The 27,599-nt window shown below is 46.1% G+C and overlaps 1 protein-coding gene across 1 annotated transcript; it reads right to left on the bottom strand.

Annotated features, from left to right (window-relative positions):
* SRP68 (signal recognition particle 68) lies at window positions 1–27,264 on the bottom strand. Its single transcript, XM_032241617.1, has 10 exons — window positions 26,788–27,264; window positions 25,477–25,617; window positions 13,909–14,007; window positions 10,953–11,017; window positions 6,063–6,219; window positions 5,202–5,296; window positions 4,071–4,200; window positions 2,050–2,125; window positions 1,284–1,336; window positions 1–815 (listed from the first exon to the last, which is right to left on the bottom strand). The coding sequence occupies exons 1-10, from the start codon at window positions 26,842–26,844 to the stop codon at window positions 588–590; spliced, it is 1,101 nt and encodes a 366-aa protein (XP_032097508.1). The 5' UTR covers window positions 26,845–27,264; the 3' UTR covers window positions 1–587.
* Between the last annotated feature and the right edge of the window lie 335 nt (window positions 27,265–27,599).

Raw genomic sequence — 27,599 nt, 5'->3', positions numbered from 1 at the left:
TCTCCGTCATCTTTGCCTTTTAATATAAGATTTGGTTTCATCATTTCTGAATGTAACACATTTCTTCTAAAAATAGAGCTCTCTGCTTATTCTGAAACTTCTTAGCGTTCACTGGGAAGTGAAGGGGAATAAGGCTGACCATAATTCTGGGGTGACGTTGCCAGTTTCATAGTCATAGAAGAAATTTCAAGGGATCCTGGATGCTCACAGCAAGGATGAGTTCATTTCAAATCCATGGTACTGAAGAAGCACAACAAAGCGTTTCAAGGCCCCAGCTGTGCCTGGTGTGGACTCCTGAACGCATTACCGACCAAACAGGGCAGCAGACAGCAGCAGCCCCTCTCCCAGGAGGTACAGGAGACAGGGTGACCCTGCACACATCTACCAGAAGACGACAGGGTGCTCTCCTAACACACTGGTTAAGAATGTAAGTGTACAAACACAAGATGTAGGAATGCAGGGCTGAAGGTGTAAACTCCTGCCCCAGGCCAAGGCAGACCTGGATTTAATATCATGGAACTTGCTGGGATTTTCTCACAATACAGACGAAGAGTCAGAATCTCCCCCGCCCCAGAGGAAGAGCCTGGTTAGCTCCTGAACCCAAAGATGCCCTTGATGTATCCAGTGAGGCCACTCTTGGTCTTCTGTTCCAACTTGTCCTCAAGGGGTGGGAAAGCCACATGGTTGAGGGCCAGGTCAAAAAACAAAGGCTTGCAGGGGATGGGCTGGAAGCCTGGTGGGAAGTGCACAAGGTTGGCTTGCTTGGTGACCAGGGAAGGGTCCAAGCAGAATGTCTCAAACCGTTCAACCAGAGGCTGGAAGTCAAATCAAAGAGACGTATGTAAGCATCACAGGACATGCTTGGTGAGTGCCGACTGCCTGGTTTAGAGCTTTACAGGGGCCATCCAGTTAATCGCTCAATTCTGACAGCCTCCTACGAGGAGGGGTTACCATGTCCCTTGTAGTCAGTGTCACTGAAACCTAGAGAGGCTGAGAGAGGGGCAGGCTAGGCTTGGGGTACAGGTCTGTTGGCCATGTTACGAGACGGAGCTCTTACCTACAGGTGCTACTCCGTACAGCAACAGGTTCCTTGTCCTTCTTATCGGGGATGATCTGACATCTAGCAAACTTTATGCAGGAGGCTTTCAGGTTGGGCAAGAGGAGGGAGGGAGGTGGGGGGGTTTCCTTAGAAATTAAGGGTCCACTGCTCTACAGTGAGCATGCCTTCCTAGTCTGCTCCTAATCCTGCTCTGTATTCCTCAAAAGCCATGGCCCAGACTTACCTTATTGTCCTTGACTTGGAAGGAGGTCTCTGTTTGATGAGAATCATCTGCATCTGAAAGTTGCACAGGGATTCAGTAAGAACAAGGACTTATAACAGCATACTAGTCACAAATGAGGCCTGTCACACACGTGGCCCCTACATCCTAAAAGCAAAAGGAGCCAGCATGTGGGGAAGTCAGTCCTGTCTCCTGCTGAGAAGGGGTGCAGATAAACAGATCAATCCCAGATCCAACGCTGCCGGCCCAGTGAAGCCAGCACAGTGGCATGAGGACAGTAACAGGAAGAAGGGCCAGGGGAACAGCGCACCTCAAAATGCTTCTACACGATCCAGTGCCCAACTGGCACAAGTGGGGGCCAGGAAAAAGAAACATCTTACAGATGAACCAAGACAACCCTTTCAAATCTTTTTTTTTTTTTTTTTTTGAGACGGAGTTTCGCTCTTGTTGCCCAGGCTGGAGTGCAATGGCGCGATCTCGGCTCACCGCAAGCTCCGCCTCCCGGGTTCAGGCAATTCTCCTGCCTCAGCCTCCTGAGTAGCTGAGATTACAGGCACGCACCACCATGCCCAGCTAATTTTTTGTATTTTTAGTAGAGACGGTGTTTCACCATGTTGACCAGGATAGTCTCGATCTCTTGACCTCGTGATCCACCGCGCCCGGCAACACTTTCAAATCTTAAGACAGTAGTGGTGGTGTGGGAGAGAAGGCGAGTGGCAGGAGGGGGGTTTGCGGATAGAGAGGACGGGCAGGGGCTCACCAAGCTCACCAAGGATGGCCGCGGCCTGCAGCGAGCACTTCTCTGACCGCACTTGAGTGATGAGCTCTTGCACGTCAGGCAGGTCCTGCAACGATTGAGAAAACGTGTACTCTGGAGCCAGGGTCAGCTCAGAGAGGAACACGCAGCTAACCTGAGCTACGCGATCCCACTGCATTTTCACAGGACATTAGACTTTTGAAATGGGAAAAGCTATGCCAAGGCTTAAGTAATACTGCCTGGAAACGACGATGTTGATAACATGAATAAAGTCATCACGTACTAAACAATGTGCCAGGCATTGTTCTACGCAGTTTACATCATCACTAGCTTAACGCTCTCAATAATCCTGAGGCAGTTTGCACTCCCATTTTACAGATGAGAAAACAGAAGCATGGAGAGGTCAGGCAATGTGCCGGCCATGCTCCCATGTGGTAGCAAGCTGGGACTCAGGGCTGGGCCCTCTGCCACAGGAGCATAAGCCCTCAGTCGGTTCACTCCACGGCTTCAACGCGGGTGAATTTTCCTGGCCTAGGTCTCTTGCTTGCCACACTGGGAATGATCTGAGACGGTCAGGACACCACAGAACCCATCATGCCTCCATTCTCTGACACTTCCCCCCAAACCACTCTGCAGGAGATCAGGTCCACACTGGTTTGCACTGCATCCCAAGATGATACTCCACAGTGGTGACGCTGCCATGCCCGTCACCCCCACCTGCTCCACATCCCTCTGCTCTTTCCTAGCTCTGCCTGTTTGGGGCCTCTCTACTTCTTTTCCATCTACAGGTGGGCTCCTGCATGCCAGGCTGTGGCTACAACAAAACTACACGCTCTCTGAAGGCAGAAACCGGGTCTCTTCTCTGCCCCTCTGATCCCGTGAGCTTGCACGGGATCCAGCAGCAGCAGCTTCTACGCTGGTGTGACTCCAACAACGGGAACCTTTGCTTCCTTTTCTTTTTTTTTTTTTTGAGACGGAGTTTTGCTCTTGTTACCCAGGCTGGAGTGCAATGGCGCGATCTCAGCTCACCGCAACCTCCGCCTCCCGGGTTCAGGCAATTCTCCTGCCCCAGCCTCCTGAGTAGCTGGGATTACAGGCATGCACCACCATGCCCAGCTAATTTTTTGTATTTTTAGTAGAGACGGGGTTTCACCATGTTGACCAGGATGGTCTCGATCTCTTGACCTCGTGATCCACCCGCCTCGGCCTCCCAAAGTGCTGGGATTACAGGCGTGAGCCACCGCGCCCGGCCTACTTCCTTTTCTAAATGGTCTCTACTCATCAAATATAGATGGGTTCCTTGGACCAGCCGATGTTGCAGTAAGTTCTATATCGTCACAGCAGGTCACAAGCTTAAGAAGCTAGTTGTCATTCAATAATCAGTAAAGCTCCGGGCGTGGGAGATGGGAGACAGAGTGAGACTCTGTCTGGGGGGGTGGGGGGAAGCAAAGCAAGCCTTCCATGGCTGCACTTTATTTAGTTTGAAATGCAGTCTTGCTCTTTTTTTTGTTTTGAGACGAGTCTCGCTCTGTCACCCAGGCTGGAGTGCAGTGGCATGATCGTGGCTCAGTGTAACCTCTGCCTCCCAGTTCAAGCGATTCTCTTGCCTCAGCCTCCTGAGTAGCTGGGATTACAGGCGGGTGATACTACACCTGGCTGATTTTTGTATTTTTAGTAGAGACTGGGTTTCACCACGTTGGTCAGGCTGGTATCGGACACCTGACCTAAGGTGATTCACCCGCCTTGGCTTCCCAAAGTGCTGGGATTACAGGGGTGAGCCCCCACGCTCAGCCTTTTGTTTTTTTGTATCAGAAAAATGCCTTCCCTTCTTCATACCTAAATCCTCCTCAGGCCTGGAGCACAGCCATGAGTGACACAGCCTGCAGTTCCTGGGCAGTCAGGGACACACAAGGTCCCATGGGCAGCCAGAGAGGACCAGCCTGAGGTGGAGCCCAGCTGTTGTACCCTCGCAGCTCCCACAGCCGGACTCCATAACCTGCCAGACTTGCAATGAGGAGAGGCCAACGTCTCACCTTTAGGCTGTTTTTGAAGGCGCCAGCATCAGAATTTACTTCATTTGCATATTTCAGGACTCTATCATACAGGACAAGAGCTTCGCTCCACTTCTTCACCAGCACATAGGATTGAGCAATGAAAAAACACCTGATGGGGAGGGGAAAAGAGCCACAATATTCTAAAGCAGCAATTACCCAAGACCAAGACCTTCCTTGCAGTTTAGGAAACAAGCTTCTTAACTTAGGATCACTTCATGGGAGCCCCCTTCGTGGGAAATGTTCAGATTTGTAGGCTGCCCTGCAGAGATGCTTCCCAGCAATCAGAGATGCCCAGGTGTGCCCAACACTGAGCCATGGGTTTTTACTGACTGGCTGACTCTGCAGAGGACGAACAGTTCCCAAAAGGAGCATGGTGAAGTCAGGGACAGGAAGGAAGAACGCTGCCCGGCTCAAACAGAAATCCCACCCCCACATCCACACACCCAAGTTGTAATCATTCATCTCTGCTCATCGCGTTCCCAAAAACAAAAGCCACAGAGGGTTCTTCCTGAGTGAAATTCCTCTCCTGGGCTCAGCAGAGGCTGAGCGATGCTGGTCCCTGACAGAAGGGGCCATGGAGTGAAGATGGGGCACGCTGGAGTGCCGGAGCACACTGGCGTGTGAGGGCCAGAAGAGGAACGGCAAGAATGCAGGGCTCTGCCTTCCCTCCTGGCTGCGCCCCATCTTGCTGCCCAGCCCACTTCCAAGTTACAAGTGACACAAGTCATTTAAGAAACTGAGTTTAGCTTTATCCCGAGTTAGTTCAAGTTCCTTGAACTGGCCACCCTGGTTCTGCTAATTAACACCCCTTCAAGGCTTGCCCCTTTCCCCCTGAGAGGGAGGAGGTAAGTGAAGGAAGCCAAGTTTAACGTGTGCACTCCACTCCCTCTGACCTGGCCAAAGAGCAGACAAGATCACTGGCCGCTACTGGCCACAGCCTTTAGAAATTCCCCTTGCACATGCCGGGCTGATCTTCCTCTGATCACAGGCAGGGTAACCATACAATCAAGGCCAACGATCCCATCCGCTGTGGGCCAGGTCACGTTCCCAATGCTTATAGAACCTGGGAGGCAGAGGAAGCCGCTGCCCATCCCATGGGACGGACGTTACCTGTAAGCTTTAAATACCAGGGTCTTGAGGCCTATCTCTTTCTGGAAGGCTTTGTCCTCCTCTAAACCAGGAAGCTGGAGCAATTCCACCAGATTCTGTACAACAGATGCAACAGGAAAATTCATGAAGAGATCTCAGATTGAATTTTTGACAGAAGACCTTGTAAGAACAGATAAGGGTGAGGAAGAAAAAGCCCGAGCTCAATACAATGGGGAAAATCCTGTGAAGTGACCTGGCAATAGCCACACCTGGTGTCGCCTTCACTCCTCTCTCTGACCTTGGAAACATATTTGTCCTTTACAACACAACTCATAGCTAACCCACCTTCAGAGACTTCTTGGCCCATCTCAGCTGGAAGGGATCTGTTCCAGCACTGAGCTTTTATTGAGCAACTACTCAGATGCCTTGACTCGTGTGTGTGTGTGTGTGTGTGTGTGTGTGTGTGTGTGTGTGTGTGTGTGTGTGTGTGTGTGTGTGTGTGTGTGTCTCTCTCTCTCTCTCTCTCTCTCTCTCTCTCTCTCTCCCCCCTCCCCCCCTCTCTCTCTCTCTCTCTGTCCTACTAACAAACTCCCTGGCGGCCGAGATGGCATGGACTCAGGTATCAGATGCTCTACAGCACCGGGGAGCATCTTACACAGGTGAAGTGCTCAGTGATGACCTGGGGTCACTAGTCTCTACACACCAACATGTCTGAGAGGTAGGGGCTCACAGACTGCAGAACTGGTGTAAGACCTTTGTCTTTTGCCCAGCTACTAATAGGTCCTGCTTGTCACAGCCCTTCCGTAATGCAAAGTTAAGTCATTTTGTGTCTGACAGAGGAAAAGGAAAAAGGTCCTTCCCTTCCCGGTCCTCAAGGGTCACCTGTAGGATGATGTCGTAGAGCCGGATCAGGTCCTGGGGTCGCGGGGAGCGCTTGCTGTCATCCTCTGGCTGCTGCTGCAGCAGAGCCCTCTGCAGACCTTTGGCCATGTTCTCATTACGCTTGATTGCCGTTGACAGCTTGATATAAGTCAGGTAGCTGGAATGCACCCCAAGTCAGCTCAAGTTATGCTCAGAGAAGCGGAGGAACTGGGAGGAGGACTGGACGACGAGTTGGGGCTGACCCAGAGGAAGTGGGGGTGGGGTGGGCGGCCACAGCAGGGCCATTTGGCCTGGGCTTCAAGGGAACCTGAATTTGGCTACATCAAGTGGCAAGTTTGCAGGGGACCTGTATGGGACCTTATCATGATTTTTTGCTTGATTTATACCTTCTGCATCTTTTTTCAAGAACCACACAGTGGAGGAAAACAAAAAAACACACACAGAGTGGGATCCCAGCAGGAGGATCACTTGAGCCTAGCATTCAAGGCGGCAGTGAGTTATGGTCATACCACTGCACTCCAGTCTGAGTAACAGCAAAACCTTGACTCTAAACATTAAAAAAAAATAAAACTGGCTGGGCATGGTGGCTCAGGCTTGTGGTCCCAGCTACTCAGGAGGCTGAGGTGGGAAGATCACCTGAGCCTGGGAGGTGGAGATTATGGTGAGCCGAGATTGTGCCACTGCATGCCAGCCTGGGTGACAGAGTAAGACCTTGCCATCCAGTTTCTGAAGCGAGGATTAGTGCCCTGACCAGCTCACACTACGAGGACAATATCCTTCCACTGCAGCTGTTCCCACTCATCTGAGGGTCTTCTCTGCTCCGAAAACACTAGGTACAGTCGCTTGGGTGGTTATGCATACTAACCATGTGTATAAACGGAAGGGACTATTTTAACTGTACCACCTGGCAAGTCCTTTTATTATTTAGGGCTAAAACCATGTTCACTGTCGAAAATCTGTTTAAGCAGCACTTCTGTGTCTACAGCCCCAGCCCACTCTGGCAGACCAGAGGCCAGAGCTTAGAGAGGATACAAAAGATGCTGGGGACAGGGGACACAGGCGCAGCTGAGGTCAGGGGCTCCACAATGAGCACAGGATCCAGGGACTGTCAAGTTCTGAGCACTGACCGCTGGTCTCTTCTCTACTCTGCTTCCAGAACAAGAGCAGCCTTGTATATCCCGGAGATCTGAACAGCACAATGGAAACCCTTCAAGATTCTGGGGTTGGAGTCCTTGGTGGAAAGGCAGAGCCAGAAACCAAGAGGAGCTTCATGCATGTATGCAGAGCTTGCATCTGACAAGCCACATCCTTCAACAGGAGTGGATGACCAAGAATCACTAGACATTTAATCAAGGAAAGCCTCTACTAAGAAGGAAGAGGCCAGAATCAAGACGGAAGTTCTTCTACGGGGAGAACTTCAAAAAATGATTAACAACCCCAGAAAGATAAGGGAAGGCTGTGCAGTTGTGAAATTAGAATGAGACACTAGGTAACATTTAGCTGGGAGCGGTGGCTCATGCCTGTAATTCCAAGTCTTTGGGAGGCTGAGGGGGGCAGATTACTTGGGGTCAGGAGTTCAAGACCAGCCTGGCCAACATGGCAAAACCCCATCTCTACTAAAAAAAAAAAAAAAAAAAAATTAGCCAGGTGTGCTGGCATGTGCCTGTAATCCCAGCTACTAGGGAGGCTGAGGCAGGAGAAGCACTTGAATCCAGGAGGCAGAGGTTGCAGTGCACCCAGATCACGCCACTGCACTCTAGCCTGGGTAACAAAACAAGATTCCGTTTCAAAAAAAAAAAAAAAAAAGCCAGGCGCAGTGGCTCATGCCTATAAACCCAGCATTCTGCATTTTGGGAGGCTGAGGCAGCTGGATACCTCAGCTCAAGAGTTCGAGATCAGCCTGGCCATCATTGTGAAACCCTGTCTCTACTAAAAATACAAAAATTAGCTGGGCATGGTGGCGGTGCCTGTAATTCCAGCTACATGGGAGGCTGAGACAGGAGAATCGCTTGAACCCAGGAAGCAGAGGTTGTAGTGAGCTGAGATAGCACCATTGCACTCCAGCCTGGGTGACAAGAGTGAAACTCCGTCTCAAAAAAGAGAAGCAAAACCAAACATTCAGAGAACACAAAGGAGCTCTTCGATGGTGTCAGCAATGAGAAAGCCTGTGTGAGGTTAGGTGGGAGTCAAGAAGGGTCAAGGCAGGGAGAAGCAGAGTGGAAGAGTGAGACACAGTTAACCGTGGAGAGGTACAAAATGATGAAATCCCAAATCTGCATGTTATTTAGAGATACTGAGGTAAATCCCATAGACATGTGTTAAAAGAATTAAAAGTGGATGCTTCTGAGAAACAGGAGAGAAGGTCATGAGATGGATTTTCCTAAAAAGCTCTGCAGAAATCAGACTCAAAACAAAAACAAATTATCATTAAATGATATGGGTATTTAGATACAGCTTTCCAAAGTTTTACTGAAATACAAAAGCTGGGCCAGGCATGGGGCTCATGCCTGAAATTCCAGCACTTTGGGAGGCCAAGGCAGGCAGACTGCTTGAGTCCAGGAGTTCAAGACCAGCCTGAACATGCCAAAACCTGTCTCTACAAAAAATACAAAAAATTAGTGCACGGTGGCACACATAGTCCCAGCCACTTGGGAGGTTGAGGTGGGAGGACTGCTTGAGCCCAGAAGGTCGAGGCTGCAGTGAGCTGTGATTGTACCACCACACTACAGCCTGGGCAACAGAGCAAGAGCCTGTGTGGGAGGGAAAAAGAAAAAAAAAAAAAAAGGAAGCCTGATTCATCAATTTACCCCAAAGCTGGCCTCTGCCCTTAACTGAAATCCATGGTATGATACCAGCTGTATCTTAGGGTGGGTCAATGAATCCATGGGCCAGGGGGCTTCAAAATTTCAAAAGTTTCCTAAGCCTCGTTGAATGTTTCAAAGGGTCTTTTCAAGGTGAGGAAGGTAGATTAACTCCTGATTCTTTGTGGCTGTTAACTACAAACATATCACTTAACCTTCTAGAACCTCGCCTTTCTCATCGGGTTGTTGAAACAGACATCATCTAAGGGCCCTTCTTGCTGAGTCCTCTGGTGGAACATTTTACATAAATTTGACATTCGCATAAAACTCCTAAGGTAGGCCGGGCGCGGTGGCTCATGCCTGTAATCCCAGCACTTTGGGAGGCTGAGGCGGGTGGATCATGAGGTCAAGAGATCGAGACCATCCTGGTCAGCATGGTGAAACCCCGTCTCTACTAAAACTACAAAAAATTAGCTGGACGTGGTGGTGCGTGCCTGTAATCCCAGCTACTCAGGAGGCTAAGGCAGGAGAATTGCCTGAACCCAGGAGGCGGAGGTTGCAGTGAGCCGAGATCGCGCCATTGCACGCCAGCCTGGGTAACAAGAGTGAAACTCCGTCTCAAAAAAAAAAAAAAAAAAAAAAAAAAAAAAAAAAAAAAAAAAAAAAAACTCCTAAGGTAAAGTTTAAGGGTAAAGAAGGGAGTGGTTTTGCTTTTATAGGAATATGGAGAGGGGTAGGGGAATGGCTAAGGATATTGTCAGGTTCACCATATAAATTACAAGCAGTCACTAAGAAATCAAAATTTCAAGGTCAGATGGAAAAGAGAATCTGATGGGAAGTGGAGTTTTCCTAACAATCTTACTTCTCCCTCTACATTTCAAAAAAAGTCACTCCTCTTCTGTAAAACAAAATGACTCATCTTTTTAAAAAATGAACCTTGACAAGGTGATTCTACTTCATTCATTTCTGAGACAGGGTCTCAGTGCGTTGTTCAGGCTGGAGTGCAGTAGCATGATCAGGGCTCACAGCCTAGATCTTGTGGGCTCAAGCAATTCTCCTGCCTAAGCCTCCCCCGTAGCTGGGACTTATGGGCATGCATCACCATGTCTAGCTAATTAAAACAATTTTTTTTTGCAAAGATGGGTTTCCCCCAGGCTGGTCTTGAATACCTGAACTCAAGTGATCCACCTGCCTTGGCTGCCTGAAGTGCTGGGACGAGGTGACTTTATGTATATGAAGTGACTTCATGTATATGAAGGAGGAAGGGACAAGAATTGTCAAGATACCCCCGAGGACAAACCTGGCAAGGAGAACTTGCTCTATCAGGTGTCAAGACTGACGCAAAGTTATATAATGCACTGTGATGGTCCAAGTACAGACAAATAAATCAATGGAGCAGAAGAGTCCAGAGAAAGAGCACACATGGAAAAAGTGGGACCCATGCCTGGCAGAGCTATGCTGCAGGTCTGCAGGGAAAGGATGCAATGATCAATAAATCATCCCAGAATAACCTATTATCTTTACGGAAAAAAGAGAAGCAGACCCTTACCTCCCACAAAAATAAACTCCAGATGGAGTTAAACTTGAGCTGAAATTAAACTTCAATGTGAAATGGACAATTTTAACACATTCAAAACACAGAGACTCCGTCTAAAAAAAAAAAAAAAAAAAGAAAGAAATTTTAAATGTAGGCCAGGTGCAGTGGTTTCTGCCTGTAATCCCAGAACTTTGGGAGGCTGAGATGGGCAGACTGCTCGAGTCCAGGAGTTCAAGACCAGCCTGGGCAACATGGCAAAACCCTATCACTACAAAAAAAAAATTTAGCTGGGTGTAGTGGTGCATGCCTATAGTCCCAGCTACTTGGGGGAGGCTGAGGTGAGAGGATTGATTGAGCTGGGACGTTAAGGCTCCAGTGAGCCAAGATCATACCACTGTACTCCAGCCTGGGCAAGAGCGAGACTCTATCTCAAAAAAGAAAAAAAAAAAAAAAAAAAAAAAAAGAAAAGAAATTATAAAAATAATGTATAATCTTTTGTTCAAATGATCTTTTAACAATACTAAAAAGTAGAAAAATTAAAATAACTCTTACCTGTGCAAGTACTGAAGATTAGACACCTTCCCCGACTCTCCATCAAGGATGTAATCTCTCTGTTTCTGCAGAAAGTGAAAAAGGTAAAAAGTAAAGCAACTGATGCTCTCTATTGCTCTGACCAGCTCACGCAATGGTGGGGTCTCTGAAGTGCCCTGAACACAGACACAGACTCCTCAAATAAGACAGGAGTCCTCAAATATCAAAGCTTTACTACTTGACATAATCTAGAATGACAGTGGCACTCAAGTTGTCACTGGCATCTAAAAACTGACCTCAAATGAGAGAACTGAGGGTAAAGGACAGATGAGACTTCCTGTCCACTCCTCCCAAAGCACTGAAATCACACTCTACAGTCCATGGCTCTGGGTGAAGGTGGAGGCCATAGATCCCAGTTCCACCCTTATGCCGGCAGAGCCTGCCTTTTGTGGCTGGCTTAATAATGTATCCCCAGAACTGTCTGCATCCTAGCCTCTGGAATCTGTGAAGATGTTATGATATACGGTGAGAGAGAGACTCTGCAGGTGTGATTAAGTTCAGGATCTCTGAATTATCTGGGTAGGCCTAAGGTAATCCCAGAGTCCTGAGAAGAGGGAGGCACATGGAGAAGAGATGGAGAAGATGTAGGAATGGAAGCAGAGGGGAGAGGAGCTGATGGCTCTGAAGCACAAGCCGAGGACAACAAGCCAAGAACTACAGGCAGCTGCTAGGAGCCAGGAGATGCATTCTTGGGAATACTGTACTGGGAAAAGATTCCCTCAGGGCTTCTAAAGGAACACAGCCCTGTGAACCCATGAGATTCTGACCTCCAGAAGTATAAGATAATGCATTTGTATCATCTTAAACTATTAAGTCTGTGGTAATATGATAGCAGCAATAGGAAATGAATGTGCCTTGCAGCACCACATTCCTTACATTCTGTGACGTGTCTCCCAACTGTCATGCATTCAAGGTCAGTGACAGTGACAGGGGCTGGAGCCCTGTAAGTACCTCTGTTAAGTCGATGAAGGAAAGAACAATACATAAAGGCGGCCTAAAGGGGCAAGGAAACAGGAGATTCCTTAGAGAAAGCAGTGAATGAAAAAAAAAAGTTCCTACTCGAAGCTCTGTGGCAGACGCTGAAAAAAATAGTTGCAAAGCAACACCTGAAGTTATTGTTGTTTAATGGGTACGGAGTTTCAGTTCTACAAAATGAAGAGAGTTCTGGAGATGGACCGGTGGTGACGGTTGTGCATGATAAAACTAATTACTACTGAACCGTACACTTAAAAAGGGTTAAGGTGGTATGTTTTGTGTTTTATGTTTTTTACCACAATAAAATAAATTTTTATGAAGAGCCAATACTTAATTAACTATCAAAACTTATAGCTGGCTGGGCGTGGTGGCTCATGCCTGTAATCCCAGCACTTTGGGAGACCAAGGTGGGCGGATTATGAGGTCAGGAGTTTGAGACCTGTCTGACCAACATGGAGAAACCCCATCTCTACTAAAAATACAGAATTAGCCGAGCGTGGTGGCACATGCCTGTAATCCCAGCTACTCGGAAGGCTGAGGCAGAAGAATCACTTGAACCTGGGAGGCAGAGGTTGTGGTGAGCCGAGATCGCACCATTACACTCCAGCCTGGAGAACAAGAGTGAAACTTCATCTCCAAAAACAAAAAAAACCTTACAGCTGCAAGTTTCCAGTATTTAGAAACTGCAGAGGTCTCTGTGGGCTAGGATGGTGCAGCCATGCCTTTCAGAGATAGTATGCTATGAGGTGGACCTTGAAAAACAGGTGAGGTTTGGACAGGTGAAGAAGGGCAGGAAAGATTACCCAAGTGTGAGAAAGGAGGGGAATGAGACAGTGTAACGCATTGGGGGGAAAGGCATTACTGAGATGACGGTAAATGGAACAGCTTGAGGCAGAGGACTCAGAAGATGGAGCAACACACAAGGCTGGGAAGAGACTGAGGATGGCTTGTACACCAGCTGAAGTCTGAACTCAGAGACCCGTGGTCTCTAAGGAGGGCACATAAAACCCAGGGAGTCCGGGTATGAAAAGAAAATTCAAATTTCCATTTCTATTCTAAGTATTTAATTTAAAAAGCCCTTATTTTAATGCATTTTATATATGATAAATTAGTCAAATAATAAGATATATAATTCACAAATAAACACATCAGTGGGGCAGGCTGAATGCTGCTCATGGGGCTTATCATCATAAAAGTTTGGAGGCTACCACTCAATACCTAGAGGAAATCACTGGGCTTTTTTTTTTTTAGAAATGGGGTTTCACCATGTTGGCCAGAATGGTCTTGATCTCTTGACCTCGTGATCTGCCCGCCTTGGCCTCCCAAAGTGCTGGGATTACCGTGCCCAGCCAATCCCTGGGCTTTTTATAATTAGGCAGGGAAACTACATTTAGGAAGATTCCATTCGTACTTTGCAAAAGAAAGGCCTGGAGGAAGGAACCGAGACCAAGACAGAAGCAGCAATCAGGAGACCTTCGTAGTTGTCTAGGCGCAAGAAGAAAGGCGAAATAGAAACAGGCAAATCAACAATAGGCACGAGGCACTGCAAAGGGAGAAGAAAGTGGGCTTGGTGACAGGGACAAAAGAGACAAACAGATCTGAGATTTTCAGCCTAGATGCCTGAAGGAATCACAGGGATAGTATTTTTAGAAAAAGGAGGCACTGCAGAGGTCCACCTGGAGACAAAATTTGAGATGACAGGCTTAACAGGCCACATAGGAAACCATTAGGAAGAACAGGGGAGAGAAAAATTAACTTCTGAACGTGATGGAGCCCAGAGGCCCTTTTTTGTCCTGACTACCACACCTTAAAAAACAACAACAACAAAACCCAGTGGCCAAGACAGCAGTGCACGCAGAGCACTGGGGTCCACCTGAGAAGGGGCACAGGCTGAGCTGGACCCCGTCCAGAGCAAGCGCCAGGGCTCCGGCTCAGGCCCTACCTGATCTGGCTTGAGCTCCTCCCGAACCACCTGGATGGCATCCCGACACTCGCTGAGCATGGATTCAAACAGGCGCTCTTTGGTTTCTTCACTTTCAGCCTAAACAAGGGCAGATCAAAGTAAGAAACTTTCCTTTGAGCAAACCATAGTCATCTAATGTGAGGAAAGCAAAATCACGCTTGGAGTCTGACCACACACTCACTCCACACCAGAGACCATTTTAATTGTTACTATTCTCCACCATATGTTTTCTTACAGCGTTAGTCATTATTCATATGGAAAGGGGAGTTACATTTTTAAAGTAAACATGCTGAAAAAACTGTCTGCATAACTGATCTGAAACTTAGCAAGGCTTTATGTCTCTTCCTAGCGCAGAACTTCCTGTTACTTCCCTCCAGCACTTTGCCCTCTGCCCAGGACCTGGCACTCCTTGAGGGGCCTTACAGGCTGAACTCAGGGCACTCACACTGAAGCATAGCACACCAGAAGTTTCTTTATCTTTTCCTTCTAGAACAAACTGTCAAGCTCTACTGTAGGCCAACAAAATTACCCGTTACAAATGTAACCCAACTCAAAGATGATTTCTTTTAGGTCCAAGCAAATAATGAAAATGACTAATCACCATCCTAGCTAACATGGTGAAACCCTGTCTTTACTAAAAATACAAAAAATTAGCCAGGCATGGTGGCATGTGCCTATAGTCCCAGCTACTTGGGAGGCTGAGGCAGGAGAACTGTTTGAATTCAGGAGGCGGAGGTTGCAGTGAGCCAAGATCATGCCACTGCACTCCAACCTGGGCAACAGTGGGAGACTCTGTCTCAAAAAAAAAAAAAAAGAAAAAAAAGACTAATCAATAACCCACCAAAAAGATAGTTCTCCTAAATATCATACTAACTTCACCACAGACATGCTGCACTCAGATATTCCACATGACTACTCTGAGAACAACTTTTAGGACAGACAAGGTTGACATGCATGAGACAACAGTCTTTGCACAAGTACTAGGCGTCATCCATCTGCTACACTGCTGGGGTAAGTGAAAAAGTGAATCACTAACTGAATACCTGCCAAGCCACATTATCATCCTAAAGAATCCAACTGAGCAGATAGAAATGGACAAAAAACAGAAAGGAGATGAACCTGTGTGACTGGCTGACCCACCGTGAAATGAAAACATCAACATTCTATTATAATATTTGACTTCCCATAGAAATTAGCACTCAATCTGAAAAAAAAAGTCTTAATATTCAACTGACCTCTAAGAAAGTGCAAAGGAAAATTCAGTACTGCCCACTCCTTTAAGAGATGGGTGGGGGGGTGCTTAAAGAAAAATATTTTTTCTTCTTTTAAGAAAGCGTTTCTGGGCCGGGCGCGGTGGCTCAAGCCTGTAATCCCAGCACTTTGGGAGGCCGAGGCGGGCGGATCACAAGGTCAAGAGATCAAGACCATCCTGGTCAACATGGTGAAACCCCGTCTCTACTAAAGCTACAAAAAATTAGTTGGGCATGGTGGCGCGTGCCTGTAATCCCAGCTACTCAGGAGGCTGAGGCAGGAGAATTGCCTGAACCCAGGAGGCGGAGGTTGCGGTGAGCCGAGATCGCGCCATTGCACTCCAGCCTGGGTAACAAGAGCGAAACTCCGTCTCAAAAAAAAAAAAAAAAAAAAAGAAAGCGTTTCTTAAAAGTTCTTAAGAATCTTTTTCTTCTCTTTTCCTAGTCTCCAGTGTGAAAAAAAAATCTTCCTTGTAACTTACCCAATATAAATCAAACATACTTTTCCACTTACAAGTTACTTGACTTTCCTGTTGTTCACTAACTTGGGAACGAACTGGGGCAGAGTCATCCTATAAATGAAGTAAAGCAAACAAGCACAGCACTGACTCCCAAAAACACCAGGGCAGCATTGTCCAACAGACTCTCTGCCATGGGAAATATCCTCTATATGCACTGTCCAATACACATACTGAGCACTCAGAAGTTTTATTAATTTATCTTTTATTATTTTTTTGAGACAGAGTCTCGCTCTGTTGCAGCACAATCTCAGCTCACTGCAACCACTGCCTTCCAGGTTCATGCGATTCTCCCGCCTCAGCCTTCCGAGTAGGCAGCTGGGACTACAGGCACCCGCCACCGTGCCCAGCCAGAAGTTTTATTAATTTAAATTTCAATAACCACATGTTGAGTGGCTACTGCACTGGAGAGCGCAGCACTGGGGCACACACTTTATAAAATATCGTTGGCCAATCCCAGGCTGGCAAGATTCTTCAGAATCACCTCATCAACCTTACTGGCCTAATTTTTCAAAGTACAAATCTGTGGAATAGTGCTGCTGTATAATACTCAGCAATTGGAAGAAGCTACATCAATTTAGAGTACTAAAAACTTGAGTAAGATGTGAATGGCGGGCAGTGGGAAGCGAGGGGAGGGAGAGCATTAGGACAAATACCTAATGCATGCGGACTGAAAACCTAGATGACAGGTTGATAGGTGCAGCAAACCACCATGGCACACATATACCTATGTAACAAACCTGCATGTTTTGCACATGTATCCCAAACTTAAAGTAAAAAAAAAAAAGACGTGATGGACGCAGCACAGCTTCAGAAACACACATGGAGTCAGACGCAGTGGGTCACACCTGTGATCCCAGCACTTTGGGAGGCAGAGGTAGGGGGATTGCTTGAGTTCAGGAGTTCGAGACCAGCCTGGGCAACATGCCAAAACCCCATCTCTACAAAAAATGCAAAAATATTAGCTAGGTGTGGTAGTGCATGCCTGTGGTCCCAGCTATTCAGGAGGCTGAGGTGGGAGGACCACCTGAGCCCAGGAGGTGAAGGCTGCACCAGCCGAGATCACTCTGCCACTGCATTCCAGCCTGGGTAACAGAGTGAGACCCGGTCTCGAAAAAAGAAAAAAAAAAAAAAAAAAAAAGAAAAAAAAAAGAAAAACTAAACCAGAGCCACATTCCCAGCAGAAAGGATGAGCTACAGTGCCCGTTTTAATTGCATGCAATCCAACAAACATGCCACCAACACCCTTCTCAGATAGGTGGGGTTCAGTGGTTGGGGCAATGGGCGTTCAAGAAATCAACAGACTTCGTCTTACCAGTTACACGGGATTTGCCTCTTTTCCTGTAGGTGGGGTACAGTTCAAGTTTAAAACTTACAAGACGATAAAATGCCAAACCTCTTGACTGCCACGTATTACCTCTGCTCCCTTTGACTAAGCCTCTGCATCAAGGTGCTGAAACCAGCAAACATCCCCACTGCTTCCACAAAACTGTTCCCACTGAGCATTTTGCAAACATCTTAAAAAGCAATGAAGGAAAAAGTCTATTTGAAGGGGAGGACTTAAGTCTCTTGTGTTTTTCTTCTGACACCCACGCTGCAATGACTCAGACCACTAATCTCTGAAGGAGAAGCTCTCATCATTCTCCCTGGGCAGGGCCAAATGTCTCCAAACGGGAAGCCCTCAACATATTTTGCTATTTACACTTTTATTCTATAAATCTATATTTGAGGGCGAGACGATTCCTAAAGGGAATAAGAAACTCCTCTCAACAAGCAGAGGCAGGAGTCCTGGCCACCTGTGCACCGACCTTCTCCGCCAGCCACTGGACCAACCAGAATGTGCTCCTAAACACAAGTGGCAAGCTCCCTGCACAAAAATTTGTGGTCTGACCAGACCTTTTTCCAGGTGTGCCTATGACAGGGAGAAATCTTAAGCCCAAAAGTAATATGTTACTGATTAGTCCAAATGAATCAATCGATCCTAGGTCAGTTGTTACAAAACTCGAAACCTTCAGGATGGGCTTTTCTGCAGTTCAGGTTTTCTCATCAGGCTGTTTCAAAGCTGACCAGTGCAGAGGAAACTGAGCTGTGGTGTAGCCTGATGTACAGACCTCCTGCTATTAAAGACCACATTCTCAGATTGTTTTCGCTTGTCTATGGAATGCTGGAAGGTGGCAGTATGACTAAGAGACACACAAGCAAGTCTGACCACATTCCCCACCACACCCCTACTATGGGGACAGGAATCAAACTTTACCCAGCCCATTGAGGTCTAGGAAAAAACACATGGAAAAAGATAAATGGTCTTTCTTCCATGAGAATAAGAATCACCAAGGCTGCAGATATTTAAAATCTGTCCTCCCTGCAGAAAGAGCTATCTAAAAATAATCTCTCAATGCAACTAGTGACAAGTCAGGAGTGATCAAGCATTAAAGAAAACAAAATAGCAATCCCAGCACTTTGGGAGGTCAAGGCAGGTGGATGACCTGCGGCCAGGAGTTTGAGACCAGCCTGGGCAACACAGGAAGATCCCCATCTCTACAAAAACTAAAAAACTAGGCCAGGCGCAGAGGTTCATGCCTATAGTTCTAGCATTTTGGAGGCTGAGGAAGGAGGATGGTTTGGGACCAGCCTGGGCAACACAGTGAAATCCCCCTCTCTACAAAAAATTGGGCCAGGCGCTGTGGCTCACAACTGTAATTCCAGCACTTTGGAGGCTGAGGCAGGAGGACTGGTTGATCCAGGAGTTTGAGACAAGCCTGGGCAACAAGGAGAGATCCTGTTTCTACAAAAAATTTAAAAATTTAGTTTGGCGTGGTGAAATGCGCCTGTAGTCCCAGCTACTTTGGAGGCCGAGGCAGAAGAGTCGCTTGAACCTGGAAGGCCGAGGTTGCAGTGAGCCTAGATTGCACCATTGCCCTCCAGCCTGGGCAACAAGAGCAACACTCAGTCTGAAAAAAAAAAGAAAATTCCAATCCTATAAAAAATAAGATAAAAATAATTTTTTTAAAAAAGAAAGACACTGAAATCAAGTACCCTGTATCTCTAAGTCATAGTTCTGTTTCCAGGACGGAGAACAACAAAATAATAAGAACTGTATTTCTCCAATCTGAATGTGAAAAAGAAAGAAGAGAAATAATTAGAACTGGCCAGGTTGGAAAGGCCCATGTTATAGCCAGCCAAATAATCTAATAGTGGCACCAAGGGGAAACTGGTTCTTCCTGGGACCATCCTCAATTGGCCAAAGGGCATGTTTCCCATTTAAATCCCATGATTCATTCCATAGCTATTTAATCACTGACAGTGCTACACCTGACACCTGGGATTTAACTAGGCATCACTTGACGCCATCATTAAATTACTTTACTTACTAGTTTGACTTGAGATGTATATGATGATACAGGACATTAGGTATTTAGTGGTTTTTAAAGCTAAAACCTACCAAGAGGCCCTGGGGTCCGTATATTTTGTTTGACCCACATCTTTTACACCTACCCCATTACTTAAAGGCTATGTAAGAGGTGATCCTAAGGCCTATGTAAGATACATAAAAAGCAGAGATAAACTGGGGTGGTGGAATGCACCGATAACCCCAGCTACTTGGACGGAGTTCGAGACCAGCCCGGGCAACACAGCAAGACCGTGACTCAAAAAATCCCCAAAACTGAACAACCAAGAAATAACTACATAAACTGTAAGCAGCACATTAATAAGACTTTAACAGGAGAAAACACTCTGATGCTACAAACATTAATAAAGGAATATCTCATAAACTTTGTGCCAATAAATTTAACAACTTACACGAAATAAATTCCTTATCAAAGAAAACTTATCCAAACCAACACAAAATGAAATTTAAAAATGCACAGTCCCGCCGGGCGCGGTGGCTCATGCCTGTAATCCCAGCACTTTGGGAGGCCGAGGCGGGTGGATCACAAGGTCAAGAGATCGAGACCATCCTGGTCAACACGGTGAAACCCTGTCTCTACTAAAAATACAAAACATTAGCTGGGCATGGTGGCGTGTGTCTGTAATCTCAGCTACTCGGGAGGCTGAGGCAGGAGAATTGCCTGAACCCAGGAGGCGGAGGTTGCGGTGAGCTGAGATAGCGCCATTGCACTCCAGCCTGGGTAACAAGAGCGAAACTCCGTCTCAAAAAAAAAAAAAAAAAAAATGCACAGTCCTGTATCTCTTTAAAAAATTGAATTTGTATAAAATAAGCAAAAATAAATTTTAACAGCTTTCCCATAAAGAAAATTCTAGGCCCAAGGATTTCACTGTGATTTGTAACAAATATTTAAGGGAGAAAAACACTATTATTACATAAACTCTTTCAGAAAACAGAAAGGAGGAACAGTTCCAAACCTATCTCATAACGTCTGTAAATCCAGATACCAGACTCTGAAAACCACATGACATGGGCTGGCTCGGGGGCTCACACCTAATCCCGGCACACTGGGAGGTGGAGGTACATATATCACTTGGGCCTACGCGTTTAAGACCAGCCTAGGTAACATGGCGAAACCCTATCGCTACAAAAAATACAAAAGTTAGCTAGGCATGGTGGTATGTGCCTGTAGTTCCAGTTACTTGGGATACTGAGCTGGGAGGATTGCTTGAGCCCAGGAGGCAGAGGCTGCAGTGAGCCTTGATCACACAACTGCACTACAGCCTGGGTGAAGGAGGAAGAACTTGCCTCAAAAAAAAAGAAAGAAAGAAAGAAAGAAAGAAAGAAAATTATAGGCTTTTATTCCCCACGAAAATAAATAAGTGCGTAACTTGTTAACATGTTGACAAATAAAATCCAGCAATATATAAAAAGTATACTATATCATAACCAAGTGGGCTTAACTCAGATATGCAATACTGGGTAAACAGTGAAAATTCATCAGTGTAATTCATTATGTTAACAGGTTTCTTCCTCCTTCAGCCTTTTTCTTTCCAAATCAGAAGATCTCAAACTGTCCTCATATGGTTCCTCCCAATCTTTTAAGCTCATGTACCCTTCAAACACTCCACTGTCTCTTGTGGAAGGGCAATTAAAAGCCCCTACAAAGCTGGGCTCAGTGGCTCACGCCTATAATCCCAGCACTTTGGGAGGCAGAGGCGGAAGTGGGTGGATCACGAGGTCAGGAGCTCGAGACTAGCTTGGCCAAGATGGTGAAACCCCGTCTCTACTAAAAATACAAAAAAAATTAGCTGGGGGCGGTCGCATGCACCTGTAATCCCAGCTACTTGGGAGGCTGAGGCAGGAGAATTGCTTGAACTTGGAGGCTGCAGTGAGCCAAGATTGTGCCATTGCACTCCAGCCTGGGTGACAGAGTGAGACTCCATCTCAAAAAAATAAATAAATAAAAATAAAATAAAATAAAAAGCCCCTACAGGCTGGGTGTGGTGGCTCATGCCTATAATCCCAGCACTTTGGGAGGCTGAGGTGGGTGGATGACCTGAGTTCGAGACCAGCCTGACCAATATGGCGAAACCCCATCTCTACTAAAAATACAAAAATTAGCTGGGTATGGTGGCAGGTGCCTGTAGTCCCAGCTACTCAGGAGGCCGAGACAGGAGAAGTGCTTGAATCTGGGAGGTGGACGTTTCAGTGAGCTGAGATCATGCCACTGTACTCCCAGCCTGGGTGACAGAGTGAGACTCCATTTAAAAAAAAAAAAAAAAAAAAGCCCCTACAGTATTCCTACTATGCCTGCATATCACGATTTTTACTGGCACAGTCAGGTTTCTTAACAACACAATCTGAATGAATAATCACTTCATTCAGCAGAGAAAGCCTGCAGCAGCTGGGGCACAAAACCTTGGTTACTGATTCTGACTTATCCTCATCATAGAACCCTGGACCTATCTTCCATGGATCTGCATAAAATGGGTCCAGAGTGAAGAGCTCTGACCCTGTGTGCAGAAGTGCCTGTATGTTTAAATTTTATTTCTGAGACAGAGTCTTGTTCTTGTTGCCCAGGCTGGAGTGTAATGGCACAACCTCAGCTCACTGCAACCTCTGCCTCCAGGGTTCAAGCGATTCTCCTGCCTCAGTCTCCCGAGTAGCTGGGATTACAGATGCCTCTCACCATGCCTGGCTAATTTTTTTGTATTCTTAGTAGAGACGGGGTTTCTCCATGTTTGGCCAGTCTGGTCTCGAACTCCTGACCTCATGATCCGCTTGCCTAGGCCTCCCAAAGTGTTAGGATTACAGGCGTGAGCCACAGCGCCCAGCAAGACCTTCAATTTTGAAAGCAATGGCTTCACCTGCAGTTGTAAAACGTTTTCTTCTCTTGGTCTAATTTAGTCCAAATTGAATTATGTCACTAATAAGAAAAAAACCCATCCCCATAGAAGTCTTCAATCCTCATCATGTACAAAAAGCAAGAGAAAGGTAACTTTTTTTTTTTTTTAAATTTTTGGAGACAGAGTTTTACTGTGTTGCTCAGGCTGGAGTACACTGGCGCCATCTCAGCTCACTGCAGCCTCCGCCTCCCAGGACAAGCGATTCTCCCGGGTAGCTGGGATTACAGGACATCCCTCCTCCTACTCCTCTCACCTGGGGAGCCCAACTAATGTACTGAAACAGAGATGATACAACTGCTGAGAACTATGTGTTTCAGTTAAGACGCTGTTTTCTCTTTTCTTTGAGACAGAGTCTTGCTCTGTCGCCCAGGCTGGAGTACAATGGGTGTGACCTGGCTCACGGCAACCTCTGCCTCCTGGATTCAAACAAATCTCTGCCTCAGCCTCCTGAGTAGCTGGGATTACAGGCACCCACTACCATGCCCGGTTAATTTTTGTATTTTGAGTAGAGATGGGGTTTCACCATCTTGGCCATTCTGGTCTTGAACTCCTGACATTGTGATCCACCCGCTTCAACCTCCCAAAGTGCTGGGATTATGGGCATGAACCACCGCACCCAGCCCTTGTTTTCTTCTTTAAAGAGACAAGCTCTTGCTCTGTCACCCAGGTTGGGTGCAGTGGCAAAATCATAGCTCACTGTAACCTAGAACTCCTGGGCTCCAGGGATCCTCCCGACTCAGCCTCCCAAAGTGCTGGGATTACAGGCATGAGCCACTGCAACTGGCCCTGCTTGTTCAGTCTTTATTAGGGGCCTGGGACTCTGCTTGTATACTCTGTTAAGTAAAACTGCATTTAGCTATTCACCAAAGTCAAATAAAGCAATTCTATTATTAGCTTTCCTGATGAATCTAAGACGACATGTGGAAAAGTTCCAGAAACATGAACTTTGGAGTCAAAAATGGTTTTAAAGCCAAGCATTGCTTATCAAATATATGACAGTGGGTAAATTATAGTGTCCTTGAGACCAGCTTCCCCATTTGGAAAATGAGAGCATCACCCACCCCAGAGGGTTAATAAGACACCAGTATTAAGCAGTGCATCTGGGTCAGGAGGACCATTACCTTCCATCCTCATCTCTGTGGAGTCTCTGTCCAGGTGAATAACAAGCTTTTTTTTTTTTAACTATAAAATAACATGAAAAATTCTTACAACATGTTAATAAAAACAGGACACAGGCCAGGCGAGGTGGCTCATGCCTGTAATCCCAGCACTTTCAGAGGCTGAGGCAGGTGGATCATGAGGTCAGGAGTTCAAGACCAGCCTGGCCAAGATGGTGAAACCCCATCTCTACTAAAAATAAAAAATTAGCCAGGTGTATGGGGCAAACACCTGTAATCCCAGCTACTCAGGAGGCTGATGCAGAGAATTGCTTTAACCTGGGAGGCGGAGGTTGCAGTGAGCTGAGATCAGGCCACTGTACTCCAGCCTGGTGATAGAGTGAGACTCTGTCTCAATTTAAAAAACAAAAGAAAAGAAACAAAAAAAACCATGATACAAAGCTATATCTTAGTATAATTCCAACAAGGGAAAAAAACCACATAAGAACACTCATGAATGTAAAAAAAATAAAATAAAAGGAAACAGTGCTTTCCTTTCAGTATGACATCGTATCAATGAAGGCATATGGGAAGTGAGACTGTAAGTTGATCTTTAGATAATTAAATTTAATTTCAATAGTTTTCGGGGGAATGGGTGGTTTTTACTTACATGGATTAAGTTTTGTGGTGATTTCTGAGACTTTGGTACACCTGTCACCCAAGCAGTGGATACCGTACCCAGTGTGTAGTCTCTTATCTCTGGCCCCCTTCCCACCCTTTCCAAATTGATCTTCTTAAAACATCAATGTATTTTCCAAACGTTAAGCATTATTAACTTTGTTTTTTTCGGAGACAGAGTTGCATGCTGCTATCCAGGCTGCAGCCTCAAGCTCCCAGGCTCAAGTGATCTTCTCGCCTCAGCATCCGAGTAGCTGGGGCTACAGGTGCATGCCACCACGCCTGGCTAAATTTTTTCGTAGAGATGGGGTTTCACCATGTTGCCCAGGCTGGCCTCCAACTACTGAGCTCAAGTGATCTTCTTGCCTCCATCTCTCAAAGCGCTAGGATTACACACATGAGCCACCGTGTCAGCAGTGACTTTTCAAAATTACTTAACAAATGTTAGCTTTTCCTGTTTTTTTATTTGGTACATGTCTGTAGCCCCACTCTGAAACAGCCCTCATTTAACTTGCCCCTATGGATCTCTCTCCCTCAACTGCTCTTCAAGTCAGAATTCCTGCCCGACTGTCTCTGCTGCTGGGCACTTAACTGAGGATGAGGTGATTTCTTTCATCCAGAATTTACCACTTTAAACCAAAGCATTAACCCAATCACATAATATAAATGGTTGCTACCAGAGACCTTGTCCTGAGGAGGTAGCACCATACAACAGTGCCAACAGAACGCTCTCAGCAAAGTTCCTCAGCCTTTCAGCTGAAGGACAAATTAACTTTCTGGTACTGTTCTAGTCTTCTGTCCTTCAAGCAAATAAAAGGGATATGAGGATATGAGAGAGGCAATATGAAACAGACAAGGACACACATGAAGTCTTCAGTTGTTAAAAGCTGCCTCCAACCCAGAGTAGCCATTTTGGAGCAAGTCGCTGAAAAGTTTAGATGCCTAAGCCAACTCATCAACACATTAACAAAATGCTGCTCCCTTCAATTCATACACAAATTATTCAGGGTGCAAAAGATCACTGTGAAGTCTTAGGAAATGCAACTGTTCCCTGATGAGGGAGTCGACTGTCAGCAGCCTGTTTTTTTAAAGATGTCCTTTAACTCATGTGGAAAAACTCTAAAAAGTGGCCCCATCACTGTCCACCTCATACATAGCAAGATCACCAGGATGTCTTATGTTTAGAATGCATTTGGTTGTTCGTGCCCACAAACAGGCAATTATGTCAGTAGCCAGTATCAAGTGATACAGCTCTGCGTGAATACTGCATGTACACCGCACACAAAACAAGACATTCTGGTTGAACCAGGCTCTCCTGCAAAGGCCCAGGACTAAGAGGTGAACCCTTTAGGGCAAGGAGGCTGTGACAACATGTCAGAGAGTCTTCAGGGACATAATAGTTAAGCTGCTGCACCACCTGCTGGGCCAAATGTGGCCCCTTACTTTAAGCCAGCCTCTTATACCTCCTATTTTTATGTTAATGACTGTTGCTGTCAATTTCTTTGCCCTCTAAACATTAAGAATTCCTCTATCAACTCAGTTTTCAAAATAATTTTATTCAATAAGTTACACCTCCAGACTTACAAAATCCCAAAAAGCATTAAATGTTTATGAGAACTGAATACTAACGAGCCACTACATCTTAAACACACAAGGACAACCTTCAGACACATACAGAAGACAGCACAGTAAGTTCTTCCACCTCACCTGGACAATAGCTGCTTCATTATCAGCCAATCCCAATAAGAAAATCCGCACTTTGTCGATCTTCACTGGAACTGTTCTCCCTCTCCACTCCACTTCACTCATGGTAGCTGCCTGTTTGGCTCGAGTCTGAGTGATCAAAGCCTGAAAAGTAGTTTGAAAAAGTTTAAGCTTTAACTGGGGATATGAGTGATGGAGGTGAAAATAAGTGGAATCTATCATTTGCCTCTTTCTAGAATCAACATATTATACTCCATAAAGAGTATATACCAATTGCTTTCTTTCATTTTTCTGAGACAGAGTTGTACTCTGTCACCCAGCCTGGAGTGCAGTGGCGCAATCTAGACTCTCTGCAACCTCCGCCTACCAGGTTCAAGCAATTCTAGTGCCTCGGTTCCCTGAGTAGCTGGAACTACAGGCACATACCACCATGCCTGACTTATTTTTGTATTTTTAGTAGAGATAGGGTTTTGCCACGTTGGCCAGGCTTGTCTTGAACTCCTGGCCTCAAGTGATCCACCTGCCTCGGCCTCTCAAAGTGCTGGGATTCCAAGAGTAAGCCACTGCCCCCAGCCTCTTTAATTTTTTTTAATAGACAGAGACTTGCTCTGTTGCCCAGGCTGGAGTGCATTAAGCCCAAAGACAGCTCACTACAACCTTGAATTCCTGGGCTCATGTGATCCTCTTGCCTCGGCCTCCCAAGTAGCTAGGACTACAGGTATGTGTCACCATGCCTGGCTAATTAAAACTATTTTTCTTGGTAGAGGTGGGGTCTCATTATGTTGTCCAGGCTGGTCTTGAACGCCTGGGCTCAAGTGAACCTTTCAACTCTGCCTCCCATAGTGTCAGGATTACAGATGTGAACCACCCCACCGGCGACCAATTTCTATTTGTTTTAAATAAAAAGAATAAATAGGCAACATGTGAAACCCTGTCCCTACTAAAAATATAAAAAAATTAGCTGGGCGTGGTGGTGCACACCTGTAGTCCCAGCTACTTGGCAGGGGCGGAGGCATAAGAAGCACTTGAACTCAGGAGGTGGAGGGTGCAGTGAGCTGAGATTGAGATTGCGCCACTGCACTCCAGGCTGGGTGACAGAGTAAGACTCTGTCTCAAAAAAAAAAAATTGAATACTTAAAAGTGTTAATTGAAAAAACGTTTTTGTTAAAATTTTTAGCAAATGTAGATATTGTGTAATACAGATACAAATATACATATATTAATATCAAATATCCCTAAGGGATTATAAATTACTCCTTCTTCTGGACTTTGTCCAACTCACAACTTTTCACAAAAATGTACATACTAGATTACCTCCAATTTTTCAGCCAAGAGACCCTCAGTGCCCCCAGACCTCAATCTCATCTGCATGAGTTCATTGATGGCTGACTGGTCCCCTGAGAGAGAAAGACAAGGAAATCTTCAAGGGTCTGGTCTGTTTTCCTGAGATTCACTAGATTCAACTCAGACTTAAACATCTTTTCCCCCTCCACATGCTACTTCAATGAATCTGCAGTACGATCTGTTCTCTGAAGACAAATCTTTTACAAAGAATGAAATTGATTGGGGCAACGAAAATACTCTGTATGTTACTATAATGGTAAATACGTGTCATGAAACATTTGTCCAAACCCATAGACTGTACAATATCAAGCATAAACCCTGATGTAAACTTTGGGAGGTTATGATGTATTGATGAAGGGTCATTAATTGTAACAAACACACCCCTCTGGTGGGGGAAGATGATCATGGGAGGGGCTGTGGATATGGGAGGCGGGCTTATATGGGTCTCTTTATCTTTCTGTTTTGCTGTGAACCTAAAACTGCTCTTAAAAAGTAAAAAATGGGCCGGGCGCGGTGGCTCAAGCCTGTAATACCAGCACTTTGGGAGGCCGAGACGGGTGGATCACGAGGTCAAGAGATCGAGACCATCCTGGTCAACATGGTGAAACCCCGTCTCTACTAAAAATACAAAAAAAAAATCAGCTGGGCATGGTGGCGCGTGCCTGTAGTCCCAGCTACTCAGGAGGCTGAGGCAGGAGAATTGCCTGAACCCAGGAGGCAGAGGTTGCGGTGAGCCGAGATCGCGCCATTGCACTCCAGCCTGGGTAACAAGAGCGAAACTC

The sequence above is a fragment of the Sapajus apella genome, unplaced genomic scaffold, assembly GCF_009761245.1.
Source record: "Sapajus apella isolate SASKATOON/1434 unplaced genomic scaffold, GSC_monkey_1.0 scaffold48, whole genome shotgun sequence".
Classification (NCBI taxonomy): domain Eukaryota; kingdom Metazoa; phylum Chordata; class Mammalia; order Primates; family Cebidae; genus Sapajus; species Sapajus apella.
This window is presented reverse-complemented; position numbering and strand designations above follow the sequence as displayed.

What these genes read in the sequence shown, in the direction of transcription:
- SRP68 (XM_032241617.1), bottom strand. Translation starts at nt 26,844, where the DNA reads ATGCAGATGAGATTGAGGTCTGGGGGCACTGAGGGTCTCTTGGCTGAA. An exon ending in AATCTTCAGTACTTGCACAG is followed by an intron (nt 6,220 to 10,952) that starts GTAAGAGTTATT and finishes GGTGCATTCCAG; the next exon opens with CTACCTGACTTATATCAAGC. An exon ending in TCCAAGTCAAGGACAATAAG is followed by an intron (nt 816 to 1,283) that starts GTAAGTCTGGGC and finishes TTTGACTTCCAG; the next exon opens with CCTCTGGTTGAACGGTTTGA.